Here is a 17,328-nt window from a genome sequence, read left to right on the forward strand (position 1 = left end):
CTGAGGCATACCGTTTTCTGGGGGGGAATACATGTGAAAGCACTCTGTCAAGACACACCTAAAATGTTCGATCGGACAAAGTCAGAAAGGCACTTCAGCATTTGGCCCTGAATCCCTAAGTCTGCCAAGTCTCTCAAAATGCCAAATCTACATGTGATAAAGAAGAAGAAAGGGGTTAACCGAGGGACCCGATTTTTTATTAGTTATATCACAAGAAGCCAAGAGACACGAGGGACAACATAGGGGAAATTACTTGTGCTTAATAAATGAAATAAAGAAATGATAAATCAATGGAAATGAAAGTGAATGAAAAAACAACTTGCCGCAGGTGGGGAACGATCCCACAACCTTCGCATTCGGCGTGTGATGCTCTACCATTTGAGCTACCGCGGCGCTGTTTCCCCATCCACTTTATTAGGTATTTATGTTTTCTTGTGTAATATAGTCGTTTGTCGCAGTGCGTGATAATGTTATAAGAGCGTTAGCCCTGGGAGTGTTAGCCAGCTCCACCACTCGCAGACCTTGACGGCAGATGTGGAACATCGTTTCTGCCGCAGGCGTCACGAGAACGTGATCTTTTTGGGTGACGGCAACCGGTCAATAAACCCACACATGCTACCTGAAGGCATCAATGTTGCCGGATTCGCGACCCTTGTTATGTAATAAACGAGAAGAATGGGGTTAACCGAGGGCAAGTTGTTTTTTTCATCCACTTTTATTTCCATTAATTCATCGTTTATTTCATTTATTAAGCACAAGTAATTTTCCCTATGTTGTCCTTGGTGTCTGTTTGTTAGCTTCTTGTGAATCTACATGTGGTGTCATGTGCCTTCTCCAAGTCAAAAAGACAGCTAGGCAGTGTTGTCTAAAAAGGCATTGCATATTTCATGTTCTAATTGGACGAGGTGATCAGTTGTAGAACAACCCTTCTTATAACCGCATTGATATATGTTTAAGGACTTTTCTGTTTCGAGGGTAAAAGTTAATCTGGTGTACACCACACATTCGTATAACTTTGCCAAACTGGTGAGAGCAATGGGGTGGTAGTTGCTGGGAGATGTTGAGGGATTTCCAGATTTTAGAAAAAGTATAATTACAGCATTTTTCCATGTTTTTGGCATTTCACCAGTTTCCCAGATTTTGTTTAAGAATTTTAGTATGCTTTTATTGAGGTTTCTGACAGGTGGGCAAGCATGGTGTAGTGGGTGCAGTCCATGCCAACTGCAGTTTTCTTTCCAGCAGAAAGTACATTATTTAAGTATGGGAGTGTGAGGGGAGCATTGTACGGTTGATCGGATGCACCTGTTGTTGGTAATCTTTGTTTTTCAGCACAGTTTATGTATGTTAAAAATGTGTCCGTGTAGTTGGCTGAACTTGACACTCTCTGGAAGTGTTCCCCCGGAATGTTTGCTTGTTCTTCGAGCGTTGTTTATGTACCAGGACTTGCGAGTAAGGGAATTGTGTAGTATAAGTAATGCCCTTTGAATTTCTTTGCCTGTTCCCACATGCGTTTGGAGATGACTGAACTATTAATTGAGGTGACATATTTCTGCCAAGAGTGTTTTTCGGCTTGTTTATGAATGTATCGTGCATGGGCTTCTTTCTGTTTGAAGAAGGTTGTAAGTAGGGTATCTACGAAGATTGCCCCAGGCCTTATTCTGCTCTTTTTCTGCTACGGTACATTCCTCTGTCCAACACGGGTTTAGATTCTTTCGCTGTTCTCCAGTAGACTGGGGTATAGTTCTTTCAGCTGCCATGATTATGCAATTAGTAAATGTTTCATTTATCTCATCGACACCTAGATATGCTGAAGAATGTTCAAGTTTGGCTGTTTCTGTGAAAAGCGGCCAGTCTGCCAGTTGGATTTCCTAACGACGCGGCCTGCAGGTGATGATTGGTAAAGTTGCCACTTTGATTATGGCAGGTAAGTGGCCACTGCTGTATGGATTGTCCAACACTTCCCAGTTAAAATCAATGAACAGAGACGGTGTACAGAGAGCTAAATCAAGACAGCTAAAGTTACGTGATGTAGGGGAAAGATAAGTAGGTGCTCCTGAACTTAAAAGACAGGTGTTAGAATAAAATCTTCTATAAGTTGTCCTCTTTGGTCATTTTTCACACTTCCCCAAAGAGTACAATGGGCGTTAAAATCACCTACAAGCGTAAAAGGGTCCAATAGCTGTTCAATCAGCTTTTCAAGTTCTTTCACATTTACACTTTTGTGGGGTGGTAAGTACAAAGAACAGACCGTTATAGTTTTAAAAGAGAGAATAGTCATGGCAACTACTCCGAAACGAGTATTCAATTAAACTTCTCGGGTGGGAGTGCCACCTTTCACGACAACCGCAACTCCTCCAGACAGTCGGCTGGCGTTTTCCCGGTCTTTTCGAAACACAGAAGAACCTTTTAAAACATTCTGGTTTTGGGGGCCTAGATTTGTTTCTTGTAAACAAAAGGCAACTGGGGACAAGCTATTTATGATGTCTTATGTGGCCTAAGTTACGTAGTAGACCTCTGCAGTTCCACTGTATAATAAAAGCCACGATGGAAGAGAACCGAGAATATTTAAATAGAAATTGATCCTTAAATACAAATTACAGGTGACATATGTAAAAATAGACTGTGGATAAGAACGGTAACCGTTAGGCTACCTGTCCTTTTTTTGGAGCGGTTACTGGGAGTTTATCCCTCTTTGCACACTTGAGAGAGCGCTGGTCCTTCGGTGTCAACCTCCATAGTTCTGTCAGAAGCACATCAGGACCAAGCAATTGGCGCTGAGGCAGGCGCCTCAGGCCTTGATGTTCGCACTGTCTTAAGGTCCTGCTAGACCGTGGTCTCCGGAGCCTTTGAAAGCAATGGGGCAGCACTGGCTGCCACCACCAAGGGGGCGGGAGGAGCCACCACAGGGCTACTGCTAGTAGACCCTGCAGGCTCGCGGGGCCTATGTGGCACTGCCCCCTGATGTGCCACATTGGCATAGCTGAGTTTAGGTAGGTGTGATAGACATTTCCTGGCTTCATAGAATATCTTTTTTTTTTTTTACTATGATTGTCATGATTTCCTTTTCCTTTTTAAATGGGACATTACCGTAAGTAGGCAGGGTGATCACCTTTGCAGGTTATGCAATGTGCAGGAGAATTACACTTTTCGGAGTCGTGATTAAATTATGGGGTTTTACGTGCCAAAACAACGATCTGATTATGAGGCAGGCCGTAGTGGGCAACTCCGGAAATTTGGACCATCTGGGGTTTTTTAACGTGCACCTAAATCTAAGTACACGGGTGTTTTCACATTTCACCCCCTTCGATTCGGAGTCATGATTGTTGCTGCTGCATTTTGCACATGCTGCTTTGCCTCTGCAAGAAGGAGAGGCATGGCCAAACCTTTGACACTTAAAACATTGTCTCGGATTGGGAACATACGGCCTGACATTGACCTTGACAGAGCCAGCCTCAAGGGAACTGGGCAATGCGCTGGTGGCAAATATAGGGATGACATGCTTTGTGGGAATCTTTTGGTTGTTTTGTCTAAAAAATTATTTTCATGGTCACTGCTGGACTAACTGCTAACTGCATCCCATGACCCACCAATCTATACGTCACTAGCAAACTGTGTTGTAGGCTCACAAACAGTGCAGCCAACATGCATCCTTCCTGCAGTTTTATTACTTGGGTAGATAAGCCTTGCAACAGACAAATCTATAAATGCCACAACTCTTTCAACATGGTTGTGCCAGCCAGTGAAAAAAAAAGGGAGATGACATTAAGCACATTAATGAGCTATTCAAAAACAATGCTAAACGTTAATTTGAAATGCTTAAGGTGTCGCTTGAAACACAACTTGCCTGCTTCTGTGATGCAGTAAGTTTTGTATATTGACAAGACTAAAACACAAAAGCTGCAATGGTTTGTACGCTGCTTCTCTGACAAATATTCCAGTGTGAATTAAGTGGAATAAGCCTGGCATAATACAATGATGCTGTTCAACTGATTCTATTATCAATGTCAATGCAAATGGTTGATCCCTGCAGTGCCTAAACCGGAGCAATGTTGTCCAAGGTCAAGAATATTGCCTTCAGTGGCAGTTGAATGGCTCAGCCTGTGGATTTGCACACTTCCCATTAATTTAATGTTACAGAGTAGGCAAAGACATTGACAGATGGGCAGCAGAAGCCCCATGAAATGAGCAAAACTCCCATCCCTAAAGTGAGGCATGCTAGAAGTTATGACATGTAAAAGTGGAAGTGTCACTGAGAGACACCAGGCCATTACTCGAGGCCAGTAACCAAAAGGCAGACAGAATATGTTTAAAATTAACTGGTACAGAACTGTATTTTATTATCTGTATTGTTAAATGCTATGCAATCGATAGGAATACAGAAGCAATACTTTTCTATGGCACCGTATCATCAAGGTATCTTGAATGCCATTATTCAAGCAAACTAAAGCTGATAAGTTTGGTGCCATGCAAGGGAAATGTGAAAATGAAGCGAACATTAATAACTCACCAGCATGCCAGCATCCAAGAAAATGCACTTTGAGAACTGTGTCAGCCGCCAGGCATGGAGTTTGGTGTACGAGACACCAATGTCTGGCTGTTCCAAAAGGGCAAGTTTAGTAGTACCTTGCGTCCCAAGAGAACGGACCGAGAGCACCACATTGAAGACACATGACAGCAGGTGCCTGTAATCACAAGTCTCAAATGCAACTGCAGCCTAGCCAGTTTGCTGCACTTTAATCTTTAACAGGATTCACCCCATTCAAAGTTACATGAACAGTTGCTATGGTTGCCTCAAACTGGATATAATTAGACATATGTTACAAATAGAAAAAATCATGGCTATGGCAATACTGCATCTTACAAAATTTTAATAAAAAGCTGCATACAGTGAAGCTAAACTAATCTCAATTTGTCTTGTACTCCAAAGTGCTTTAAGAATTAATATGACGTCAACTTTCACAAATTTGGCACCAGTTAATTCAATGATCTTCTAAAGTTTCAAAAGATGCCCATGGTTTGCAATTAAAGAGTTCAGTATTTTCAACTTGAAACATTGAATATTGTGTTATTATAACCAGGGTGGACTGCCAGTGACTAGATTTACCAGTCACAACAAAAGCAATGATCATGCTCAAATAATTGTGGAGGCACTGTCGAACACTTCACAGCGCAGTGCAACAGTGTCAACGTCAAAGGTGGAAACAGTTTTTGCTTAAGCTCATTGCATGCACACTGCAAAAAAGGTTTCTATGTAGAAAACACTGACATGAACAGAAGTGATGACGATGCACAACATCACCGGACCAGTAACTGAACATGTAATACTCGTTTTGGCACTTAGTATAGCACAAAACCAGTGAACTGCTGTTTCTTTTTTTCTTTTGTCATGCCAATAGTTTGTTTCTTAGGCTGACAGACTGGTTTTGCGCAGGTAGCCTTTTTCTTTCTCTGTTAGTAGAACTGAAGGTATACTGATACATTCTACCAACGGTAAAGAGGAAACGGGCCACCTGTTTGTGCAAAACCAGTTCTTCAGCTTAAGAAATGGACTATCGGCATGACAAAAGAAAAAAAAGGGCACTTCACTGGTTGTGTTTTGTGCTACAGTATGTGTCAAAATGTGTTGTGCATCTTCAGCCTTTCTGTACATGTCAGTGTTTTATGCATAAAACCTTTTCTTGCAATAAAATATAGGTGAGAAGACCAGGTTACAGAGCACATATGGGTCACAAGATCAAATTTTCAAATACATAATTTGGATGACAGATAATTTGAACACTTTTCCGTATCCCAACAAGGTCAAATTAGAGGACATCTACCAAATTTGAAAAACCTGATACATAAGGTATGAGAGATAAATTAGTGAAGGGAGAGCACATATCTTCAAATAAGCCTGCAGGGGCTAATGCACACACTGACAAGATGAGCACTTTAAAAAAGCAGAAAATTTTCACTGCTTCAAATTCTTGTAACTTGTTGGCCAAATGCATTTCAGTGCCATTAAACTTCTTTAAATGATGACACATGCTTTTATTGCAGCAATGTTGCAGTGCAAAAGTCCAAATGCTTTATGTTTGGCAACATCCATGAATGATTTTCGAATCTTTAAAACACACACATTACTGACAGTACCTGCTGTTTTTTTTTTCTTTGTCCAAGGCACAGACGTGTTAACACAATCTAATTCATTCATAATCAAATAATTACACATACCTGACAATTCGCCAGAGGAGTAGTTAAATAGCTAATAAACCCTTATGCCACATTGTTCAAAAAAAATTTTATTGCACTGCTGCTAGAGTTAAGCAGGCATATTTTGGTGCTAGCATTATTGAATAAAACAAAAATGTAAAGCTGGTGAGCAAAAGCCCACTTTTTGAACAACCAACCTGAATGCATGAGACACGCCATCAGTCACCAAGACGACAAGAGACCGAGAGGTTCTGGAGAGCCACAGCGAATTTCCCAGAACAAGGCATAGCATAGCACTGAGGTCGCTGTTTGCCATGGTAACATAAGCTTGATCTCGTACGCTTGGCACTGCTGGTTCTGGGATAAGGGGCTGAATCAGATCAGTCATCCAATCTGAACTGAGAGACTGCTTTCGTCTAGGCCCACCATGTTCTGCAAGAGATAACCCATTGCCTGCCAGATTTTCTTGGAAGTTTGACCCAAGGTTATGAAGCTGGAGCTCCGATGGTCGCTTGACTGAATTCTGGAGGTCTCCACTTTCAGTGTAATGGGGATTTAATATGACTTCATAACTTTTTGAAGGTTGAACAAGCATTCCATTATATTCCGAATCTGCAGGTGGCAAGCTCATTTTTGGAGAAATGACATGTTGCATTTCCGTGAGCTCAGGAGCACAAAGGTTCAGCTCATCTTGTTTAGGCAGGTTCTGCTGCTCCACACCAGTTGAATAAAAGACATCGTTCAGTGGCTTTACAGCAAGAGTGCTAATGGGTGCAGCCATGTCTGGTACCTGGCCAGCAGGCAAATTCAGAGGCTGGCAATGAAATGAAACAGTGCCTTCGCTATGGAACACTCCACTGTCTGGAAAGTTCTGCACACCTTTGGCCGAATGCAAAAATTCAATATGCCCCTTGTTCGAGTCTCGAGTTGAAGCAGGGCACGGTACAGGTATTGGGCAAGAGGATGCAGGCCCCTGCGATGCTTGATCTCCTGGTGAAGCAGCATGTGCCTGTTCATTTTGCAAGCCTGAAGGAGGATGCTTAGCATCCTTATGGTCCAGTCTATCGGCGACCTTTGTAGAGCCACTTCCGAATGAATTTGGGGCCCAGGTGTTTTGAAATGATGCAAGCTTCTCCCGTGCACACCAGCTACAGTCTGGAGGGTCTTTTCCCTTCACAATAATGTCTACGCTGAGTTGCTGTATAAGTGTCTGGATGGCAGAGACATATTTAATCATTGACTGTGAGCAGGAATTACAGAGGGGTGGCTCTCGCAAATGCAGAGGCTGCTTCCTTTGAGCACTCAGCATTTTTATGTAATAGTCATTAAAATCATCAGATGCAAGCTGAGAGTGCCGAACACACTGCTTTCTATCATCCTGGTATACACCTAGATTTACATCTTGTGGATTTGTACTTGACCTGTATCTATTTGACTGACTAGCAACTATCGCTCTAGATATGTCCGCCTGCAAGTCAGGAACATTGGGAAATACAGGACAAGGATAAGATGGCTCCGTAGCCTGTGGACCTTGGCGTGACCTCTTAGCCATGTCATTTGCCATAGGGTCATTGCTTATGCTACCTTCTAAAGAGAAGCTCTCAAGTTCCAAGCCATCACTGGACTTTGGATCTGTGCTGGTGTAGGTGAAGGAAACTGTACTGGGCATTGTATTATCTTCATTTCCTACTGCTGCCTCAGCTGGTGCTGCCTTCACCGACTCATGAGCTGTACTACTTAAATTATCACAGTGGAGATTGGAAGCTGGGGTATCAGTGAGGGAGTGAAGGTCATCTTCAACCACTAAAGGTGCCGGTAGGTCCACCTGGTTGATTCCCTTTTGATGAGGTTGCCATCGTTCAAACCTAAAATGAGCAGCAATATTTACACCATTACTTTCCTTTGTAGTACTTCTTACAAAACTCAATATGCCTAAGGCACATCAGTGACCATAATTTTATGCTTGCCCCTAATTTAGCAGCAGTCATGTGTGCATCCACTGTATAAAAGAACTCAACAGAGGCTAGAAACTAAAGTACAGATGGCACAATTACCAGCAAGAAGTTCAGATCTGGTAGTCTGCTCATCAAACGTTACTCGAATCCAAATTAAGCATCACGTAAGAAATGAGCAGACTTCTGCATTTTTAAGCAAAGCAAACAGCTCAGTGCTACTATAATGGACAAGCAGTATAGTACAAAAGACAGTATTTGAACGAAAAAACCAGTCAAAAACACAAAGGACAAGAGGAGAGGATCGCACCACAACGACTGGACTATCAACTGAGCTTTATTAGAATCGGTGTAGTCCCAGCAAGGCCAGCAGACTACACTGACTACTTGCTGGGACTACACCGATTCTAATAAAGCTCAGTTGATAGTCCAGTCGTTGTGGTGTGATTCTCTCCTCTTGTCCTTTGTGTTTTTGACTGGTTTTTTCGTTCAAGTATGTACCAACTGGCCCAGATTTCAACCCTTCGCAAGACAGCGCAAGAGCGCAAGACAGTAATTCACAAATTCCTGTGATGTAACTACCAAAAGTACATTCTTAAATTAAGTGGACTGCCAGTACACTGCGCATGTAAAGGAACTCCTGCTATCACAATAACTTTTCTTTTTGCAATTATTTTTTCCCAAAATTTTGTCCAAATTCTATGTAATAACATATTCGTGGCATGCACTGACCACTACACACAGTAAGGGACAAATTTTGCTACACTATGACCAAACAAACTATCAGCTGGAATTTAAGTTTAACGTGAAGGTTCACAAGCGAAAAAAAAAAAGTTCCATGCACGTGCTCATTTCCTGTGCTACATGCATGTGGTGACACTGACTGTGACAGCACTATATGGCTACTCAGTTCACTTACTACATTACTGTTTGTCCAATACCTCAGTCTACTCGTCCGTAATCTGTGTTTGTACAGAGTTTGACAGATGCTGCTTCTCTGAACATGGCAATCTATGGAAGCAACAATTCAACTGAGCCAATGACAACGATAGTCAGTCACAACTGCTGACGGCATTCTGATCAAGTCTATATAAGAATTGCGGGCAGGCTACCTGCAGCAGATACCTCATTGTGAGGACATCACGGTGGCAGGAAAGCTCAAAGTTGTACAATATCCTGGAGCAATGGCATTACAGAGGAAGTGCTCTGCACAGTTCAAGGGTAGCGAGAGCAAGGCCCCACGCACGAACCAAGATTAAGCATGATGGTTCCAAAGGATGCGAGGGAAACGAGCACATTTGGCAGCAGTGAGAAAAGTGCAGGAATTCTCAAAGAGGAAAGCGGCTGCCAGTTCAGGGAGCACACAACAGAAGTGTAAAAGAGGTCATGGCAGCAGTGCCATGGGCAAAAACTGTTGGATCAGTCATATACTGCTGTCACACTAAAAAGTGGTGCTGGGGTGCTGAAATGTATACAACTATGCGTCAGAACAGTAATCCATCAATAAATAAACCACTTATTCGTTAGCATAGCTCATTAATCTAAGTGGGAAAGACGGTGGCAAAGTAGCAGTTATAACAGAAATTAGAGAAAAGTAAAAGCTTTCTGCATGTCAAATGATCACATATTAAAAAAAAAATTCCAGCATGCTTGCAAATTATGCTCAAACACTCCACTCTTACGGAGAAAAAGTTCGCCCAATATATTAGCTAGAAGACAAACTTAAGTTAAACTTGTGTAGCTGCGATTGTCGCAGTAGATCAAGAAACCGCATATTCGGTGATGCTTGGGTGCTGGCCGGTCAACAATGTGGCTCTGGTGTGAACCAACTAGCAAAACAACCCAAGTAGTGGTACGGCTCGGTCGTGTGACCTGGCTTCCTCTAGCCCCATAAAGTCAATGGCAATTTAAGCAAGCCTGTCATTAGTTGCTGCGGGCATGTCCTATTGCATCGCTCAGCAACATTCTGGAAAGAAAATGCCTAGGATTGTTTCTCGATAGACAGCGTCAATGGTACAGCCCTGATGCGGAGTCTGTTACATTTAATGTTTGAAGTTCGCCCCCCAACGCCAGTTTTCAAGGAGTACACTTGTTTGCAACGAGTTTAAGGGCCATTAATCTCTTTTTCCAAATTCAAGGGTTTTCAAGGACGTGTACGAAACTTGTTTACATGTTCTTAACAGGCATCCGCTTAATGTGAAGAAAACAGATATCCCAACCTGGTTCCCAACTACTATAAAATGGCACAATGAAGATGAGAACAAAATATACACATTCTATGCATGTGTGTGCTGTTTTCCTTGTCTTCTTTTCATTGTTTTATAATTAGTTTGTGCATGCCTTGCAAAACTATGCACTCTCATTTATTCAGTTTAATGCAAGTCTGGTTGAGTGGATGGCTTCTAGAGGGTGCTTCATGCACATACAAACCGTGCAGCACATAAAGTAATCACAAACTTGCCATAAACCAAGTGTCAATTCATGCATTGTATTAAAGCCAGCCAAAATACAGTTGCAGGGAAGAGTTGTGTGCATATATAACAGAACATACAACTGCCACTCGATCATCCAAGATGCTTCATCAACTCTGCCTAGAGGAGAGAGCGCATATTGTTAACCCGGCGACCAACACGGCTACTCATCTGCAAAGGTAAAAATAGACCACCGTAATCGGAAGAAAAATATACAGAGAAAAGCAAAAATTACAACCATTTATAGTGTGAAGGTATAAAAGTGAGCGGCAGTTTTCTTAAGTGCGACAACTATTCGCATCTCTAAAGCGCGAGAGGGCATTCCATTAGGCTGGCGTGACGCTCTGCTGACTGGCCGCACCATCGGTTACGAACGGCCAGTGTAGAGGAGGCGCTTGAACGACACGATGTGTTTACGACTACCAACCGACAAGATAAACGTAATCGCGCTACAATCTAGATGCCCACGGAACAAGCCTTCACACGTCTGACCTCGAAGCATTGACAAGAAAAAAGAAGTTGAAAACCACAGAGGCCCGCCCAACAACAGTGTTGATCAGCCAAGCCCTGTGACGGAAAACTAAATGAGCATTGCCGCGCCCATCTGTCATTACATCAAGCATAGCTTCTTCCAAGAAACCCATGCAACGTTCGAAATCGAAAAGATCGCACGCAGCGCGGTGCCCCGCGGTGCAGTCGCGAGTGGGCCATAGAGTGGGCGGCGAAAACTGCGCTACCTGCGACCAGACTCCTCACTGTCTGGGCGGGCGCTTCAAACAGGTTTTCCGAGCCTCCAGAGCAAGCGAACTTGTTTCGTCGTCGTTTCAACAAAAGGATAACTAAAGAGAGAAAGGCATCGGGATGTATAACCGTTATTAGTACGCACTTTAGACGCCTACATCACATTTTAACGCAAAACCAAGGGAACTCACAAACGTGGAAAAAGCAGATCATCGGTGCTGGACGACATCGACGGATAAGATTTGCTGCCACTTGTGACACAATCGAAAGTCGGAATAGTGAACATAAGTAAAAAAAAAAAAAAAGGCGTCAGTGCTGCGATGGCAACCACGGATCTTTCGATCTCGCCGTAGTGTGCAAAAATATTTGCGTTTCACTGAACACGAGTTTTAAATACGATAGCAGCTTGCGGCGTATTGGCATGCCAGTAAATAAACAAAACTAACATCGAAATGTAGCACCCGATGTTATGGCACGCAGCACACAAACAGCGGCGTTCGAAGGCTTGCATTGCTTGTTAAGTGACTTGCACAATATAACTAAAGCATGACAGACGTAAGCTAGCTCTTGAACGAACTATAGACAGTACCGCACAATAAGAGAGAATTGCTTTGAGCGAAACTTACTCTGTAGACTCCGAGAATTCAATATTCACCGGCTCTCTCCTCGCAGAGCTCATGCTTGATTAGAGGTTGAATGCGTGATATCCCGCAGTTGTGCTCAATGAATGGTCCACAATATTGAAAATTTTAACGTCGACGCAGCCGTGGAACTCATAACTCCCGCGTCATGCTCGAATGTAACCCCGGCGTAAACGGCACCCACCGCACCGGCAGCGGTATTGGGGTGTTTTCGGATGCTTAGCCGACCGCTCGTGATTAATCCGCGTCAAGCCCTTTCACCTGTTCCTACCACAATTAAAGTAATAGTCAATATAACAAGCACACACTCAGCAAAAGATTAATTAATAATTTTACACATTTTAACGCACTTTGCAAAATTAACTATGCATCGAACTTAACAGAATCACTACTATCTCAATGGACTACATGCTGCCGCGGAAGACGAGCCAATGGACGAGCACAACCAAAGTACAGTGGCTACAAGGGGGAAGTGTGAGGAGCGCGCCGCTCGCCGTATGCGGTCCACTGAGGCCTTTGAGGAGGATCCGACAGGCGGCGCTCGACGACGTTTGCACGTCAGTCGATGGGCAAGGCGCGGTGGCATACGCTGGCGTGAGCTGTGCTGCACGTGTTTCTCTCGGCTTTGCCGGCAGTTGTGTGAGTTATTTCTTGTGCGCTGTATGTGTGGTGATGCCCAGAAAACAGAGCCACTGTTTTGTGCCTGGGTGCACTACTGGCTACAAATCGTGCAAGATGAAACTGTCGCTGTTTGGTGTACCCAAGAATGAACTGGCGTTGGCGCAGTGGCAGCGGGCTATACCGCGTGCTGACAAACAACTCGAGAAGAACTCTGCGGTGTGCGAGCTTCATTTCGACACAAGGTACATTTCAAGGTACTTTGAGCACACAGTGAATGGAGAGCTCGTCCGAATCGAAAGAAGCAGGCCTCTGTTGCTTCCTGGAGCTGTGCCCACGCTTTTCCCAAACCTACCAAAGTATTTATCGAAGCAACTGCCGCCTGACAGGAAGCGGCCCGCAAAGCCTGAACCCACAGCTCCAGCCAAGAAGAAATGTGCAGAAGACAGTGCCGTTTCTGTGAGTGTGGGCTTCGAGGAGGTTCCGTACTGCACAGCTTCGTTTCAGGACCTCACTTTACCGTCGTGTTCGTGGGGCATGCACACGTTGAACCCTTCGCCGTTGACTGTGGCTTACAGTGTGTGCAAACCAGGGAAGGATAAACGGGTCCTATATGCAAGCAAGCTGGTTGTGTTTTCACAAGAAGCGAACTGTGTGAAACAAGATGTTTTTTTAAAGGGAGTGCGCCAGTCGGGGCTGTCATCCACCGATCCTACATCTCTTTTGAAAGAGGTCGACAGCATGGAAGTCTGTGTTGGAGCCGGCACAGTCGATGAATTTCCGTTTGCGTTGGGAAGCAAGAAATTTCACTTTTTTGACGCAATCATTTCAAGCATAAAGTGTCGTGGTGTAGCGCATGACAGTAGGCCATGTGTGATGTGCAAGCATCTAAGAAAAGCTCTTTTGAACCAGCGATCAAAAAAGCGTCGTAGCCAGAATTCAGCTCCCAGACTCTCAAGGAAGAAAAAACTTCAAACGCAAACTGTTCGGCGACTCAAGGCCAAGTTGTCAGTCTACACACAAACCATCAAGGATCTTGAGAGGCAGAGTGTAGAACTGGAAGAGAGCGTCCTGGAAGACAGATTAAAAGCTCTTCCACCTAAGCAAAGGCTCGCGGTACTGCAGTGTTTTCAGGCAGCTCGTCGCAAATCACTGAGAGGGATGAAATACAACCCAGATTGGCTACTCGAGTGCATTATAATGCGCATGAAGAGTCCAAGACTCTACGAGCACGTCAGAAGAGAGGGAATACTAACACTCCCGAACAGAACCTGCTTGAAGACATATATGCGGAAGTATAAGAGCGGGTTTGGCTTCAACTCCCTTGTGCTTGCAGGGATTGGCAAGAAAACGAAGACCATGGATGAATTCAGGTGCCACGGTGGCCTGATAATAGATGAGATGAAACTGTCGGAGTGTTTCAGTGTAGTTGGAGGGGGAAAGATTGAGGGACTTGTGGACTTAGGAAAATTCACCCCCGAAAGTGAGAAACATGTGCCTTGTGATCACGGTCTAGTGGTCATGTTTCAACCTCTAAGCGGTTCTTGGCATCAAATACTTGGTGTTTTTGCCTCAAGGGGCAATGTGAAGGCAGCTCTGTTGTCGAAAATCGTCCTAGAAGCTGTGATTCTTGCCGAAAAAGCTGGCCTGAAGGTTGATTTTGTGACAGCTGATGGCGCTTCATGGAACCGCTCTATGTGGCGCATATTTGGAATATCTGGTTCCTCGAGCTGTGTGAAGTCGTCGGTTGCTCATCCTGTTGATAAAGAAAGACGTCTTTTTTTTATGTCAGATTTTCCCCACTTGATAAAATGCGTAAGGAACGGTTTCCTGAAGTGCTTCTACAAAACTCCGGATGGTGCTGCCTACATTGAGCACATCAGGGTGGCACACGAGGAAGATAAATGTGCAGTCACCCTCAAGGTCATGCCAAAAATTAGTGCATGCCACGTGAAGCCCAATAATTTTGAGAAAATGAGGGTGAACTTAGCATTCCAACTTTTCAGCTCAGAAGTCGTTCGTGGCCTTTTCTTTTACAAGAATGAAATTCAAAGGAATTGGGGTGACCCAGCAGCAACTGAGGCATTTGTCAGCACAATGGCCAAGCTAATAGAGGCGATGACAGCACGTATTCCATCCGAAGCTCTAAGACTTGGGTCCATTCAAGAGAAAAACATCAAAGATTTCATCGAGTACCTTAACAAATGGGAAAGATCCTTGGCACCTTCCAGAGTAGGTTTTTTGTCAGCAAGCACAGCTGAAGGACTGAGGGTTACCCTCCATGCAACATTAGATCTGTTAAAGTATGTCCATGACAAGCTTGGGTACAAGTACTTGCTGACAAGCCGCCTTTGTCAGGATAGCCTGGAAAAACTGTTTGGCGTCATACGTCAGTTTTCCGGCTGTAATGACCACCCCAACGCAACCCAGTTCCTCATCACTGTTAATTGCCTAAGTTTTTATAACTTAGTGAAAGCGCCGAGCAGCGGAAACTGTGAAGGAGGCACCCTGCAGTTTTTGCTGGGTGAGAAGGAAGCAGGCGGTGAAGTGGATGAACTTCTTGACAGAGGACAGATAGAAGATGCTTCACAAAGGCTCCAGAAATCTGAGCTTCTCTCTGACCATGTGTACAATGAAAAAACGAGCGACAGCCGCCTGGTGTTTTACATTGCAGGGTATGTTGCACGAAAGACCATCCTGAAAACTCACTGCAAAGACTGTTTTGATCAGCTTCTCGTGAATCCGGAGAATGCTAACAAAGAACTCTCGACATTTACCAAATTTTGTGACAAAGGTGGTCTGCTCTACCCATCCCACGAACTTTTCTCGTTTGTAGAGGCGTTAGAACTCACCTTTTCTATGTGGTTTAGCAACAACCAACTGCACTATGACAGCCTTGATCAGCTGACATGCTGTCTCAGGAAGAACAATGTCTTGATTGGCTGTGAACTTCATGGGCTGAGTATTACCAACCACATCACCAAGTTTTTCCTGCTAACACGCCTTCATTTCTACATGAAATCCCTTAACAAAGAGAGGGAATCATCGCGGGAAAAAAAGAAGCACTTGAAACTGAGGCGGGTTACCTAAGGACTGTTTGGAAGAGGTTTCACTCCCAAGTACCAGGAAATCATTTTATTTTGCCGCTACCAGAGCAGCTTAGCAAAATAAAGCTTTATTCAGAAATTTTGCGCATTTGAACATGTGGTGCTTTGTCCGAGTACAGCAGAAATCAACCCGTCGCGAAATAATCTACGCTGTTGGGCGATCCAACATGGAAACGGTAAGTCTGCTTTCTCTTGACATTCTGCTCAATTTGGAATTAACTCAGTAATATTTCCGGCTCTCTTGTACAACCAAGTGTCCAGCAGAACCGATTTCTGTAATATAGTGAGAGCCATGGAAACATGACGAAAGAAAAACTGCGTCCGCCGCGTATAAAACACGCGTTTACCAACGCTGCAGCCGAAGAATCTGACGTGTATGCGCGCTGCAGCGCCATCTGCCCCTTTCCTTCCAAAGCGCTTCGCCTGCCCGGGCGCGCTCCTCACACTTCCCCCTTGTAGCCACTGTAACCAAAGTTAAATAGATAAGAGCACGCCATGAAACACACAACTAAATCACTAAATTATTCAAACCTTCAGCGAGTAACGTATTTGATAAATTAATTGTATAACAGAAGTTTGCATTTATATTTGCATGTTCGGTTCGTTCAGACAGGTCAGCGAGTTCAGCCGTATGGTGGCGGCACCAGCTCAATGTCGTCTGTTTTAAAATGGCGGCTAGAGTTTACATATGCAAAAGTACCGTAGCTTGAAATGTTTGTTTCGAATTTACCAAGCAAATTACAAACGTTGTATAGGTTTCTACTGAGAGCGCTCAAAACGTAGCTTTCAATTTGCGCCAATATGGCGACCAGAAGCCTCACAGAAGCGTTTGTGCTGATGCGCAATAACGCCCTTCAAAGCAAGCATATCTTCGGAGATCATGTAAGTTAAACTATTGAAGTTCATCGATAATAACTGAAATGAAACTATGTGTTCAGCGTTGTTGCTTCATTTTCGCGAAAGTTGTTACGCAGGAGCTATAGCCAAAATTAAGGTTTCAGTATAACTGTCATGACTATTATGTGTATAGGTTCATGAAGACACCGTGGCACTAGTTGGACGGGATGTCGAAACTGGTATGGGCATTTATAAAGACGATGCGGAACCTCCTCGGTGGTAAGATAAGCTAGACTATCTGGTAGCTGTGTCATCTTTCGCTACAAGTTTTCTTTTTTTTTTTTAATACCTGTACCGTCTGCCTTTCTTTTCTATCTTTCTTTTCTCTCTCTCTAGGATTGACGCATTGGAAGAGGTGAGTGATTTCGATCTAATACATAACGCATTGCAATTCGTAGCACTTCCTTGTATATTTACTTCGTATCTTCGCTACGCTGACTTCTGTTCGCGCAGGTTAATTACCAGATGACGAAGATCAGAGACAAATGTAAGTTCTCTTGAAGTGAGTTTTTACGTGACTTAATGTTTTTTGGCCTACGTTAATTGCAATGCACGCACTGTCTCAGTGTTTTGCGACTAAAGGTGTGTTGATGCTTTACTACGTTATGGGTTGCTTGTGCGGTGTTTTACATTTTTAATGTAAATTTCCTTTACTTCCTCGTACCCTTCCCCCCCCCCCCCCCCCCCGTACCCACGGTGATAATCATTT

The 17,328-nt window shown here is 43.8% G+C and overlaps 2 protein-coding genes across 4 annotated transcripts in view; one reads left to right on the plus strand and one right to left on the minus strand.

Annotated features, from left to right (window-relative positions):
- Nucleotides 1-12,235, minus strand: part of LOC126547061 (uncharacterized) — a 31,866-nt gene extending 19,631 nt beyond the window's left edge. Inside the window, exons 1-3 of one of the 3 annotated variants that reach the window (XM_050194894.3) lie at nt 11,983-12,235; nt 6,390-8,057; nt 4,508-4,682 (exon numbers count right to left, since the gene is read on the minus strand). In XM_050194894.3, coding sequence (XP_050050851.1) covers nt 4,508-4,682; nt 6,390-8,057; nt 11,983-12,035 — 1,896 coding nt within the window. In that variant the 5' untranslated portion in view covers nt 12,036-12,235. Of the gene's footprint in view, nt 1-4,507; nt 4,683-6,389; nt 8,058-10,695; nt 11,274-11,547; nt 11,929-11,982 lie in introns of those variants that run through there. The other 2 variants (XM_055062711.2, XM_050194895.3) reach the window with 2 other exon arrangements.
- A 4,122-nt stretch (nt 12,236-16,357) lies between these two features.
- Nucleotides 16,358-17,328, plus strand: part of Syx16 (syntaxin 16) — a 41,905-nt gene continuing 40,934 nt past the window's right edge. The window contains exons 1-4 of the mRNA XM_050194918.3: nt 16,358-16,604; nt 16,753-16,838; nt 16,956-16,974; nt 17,073-17,106. Of these exons, the coding sequence (XP_050050875.1) occupies nt 16,524-16,604; nt 16,753-16,838; nt 16,956-16,974; nt 17,073-17,106 (220 nt within the window). The 5' untranslated portion in view covers nt 16,358-16,523. The remainder of the gene's footprint in view (nt 16,605-16,752; nt 16,839-16,955; nt 16,975-17,072; nt 17,107-17,328) is intronic.

This window comes from Dermacentor andersoni, chromosome 1 (assembly GCF_023375885.2).
Source record: "Dermacentor andersoni chromosome 1, qqDerAnde1_hic_scaffold, whole genome shotgun sequence".
In the NCBI taxonomy this organism is placed as follows: Eukaryota; Metazoa; Arthropoda; class Arachnida; order Ixodida; family Ixodidae; genus Dermacentor; species Dermacentor andersoni.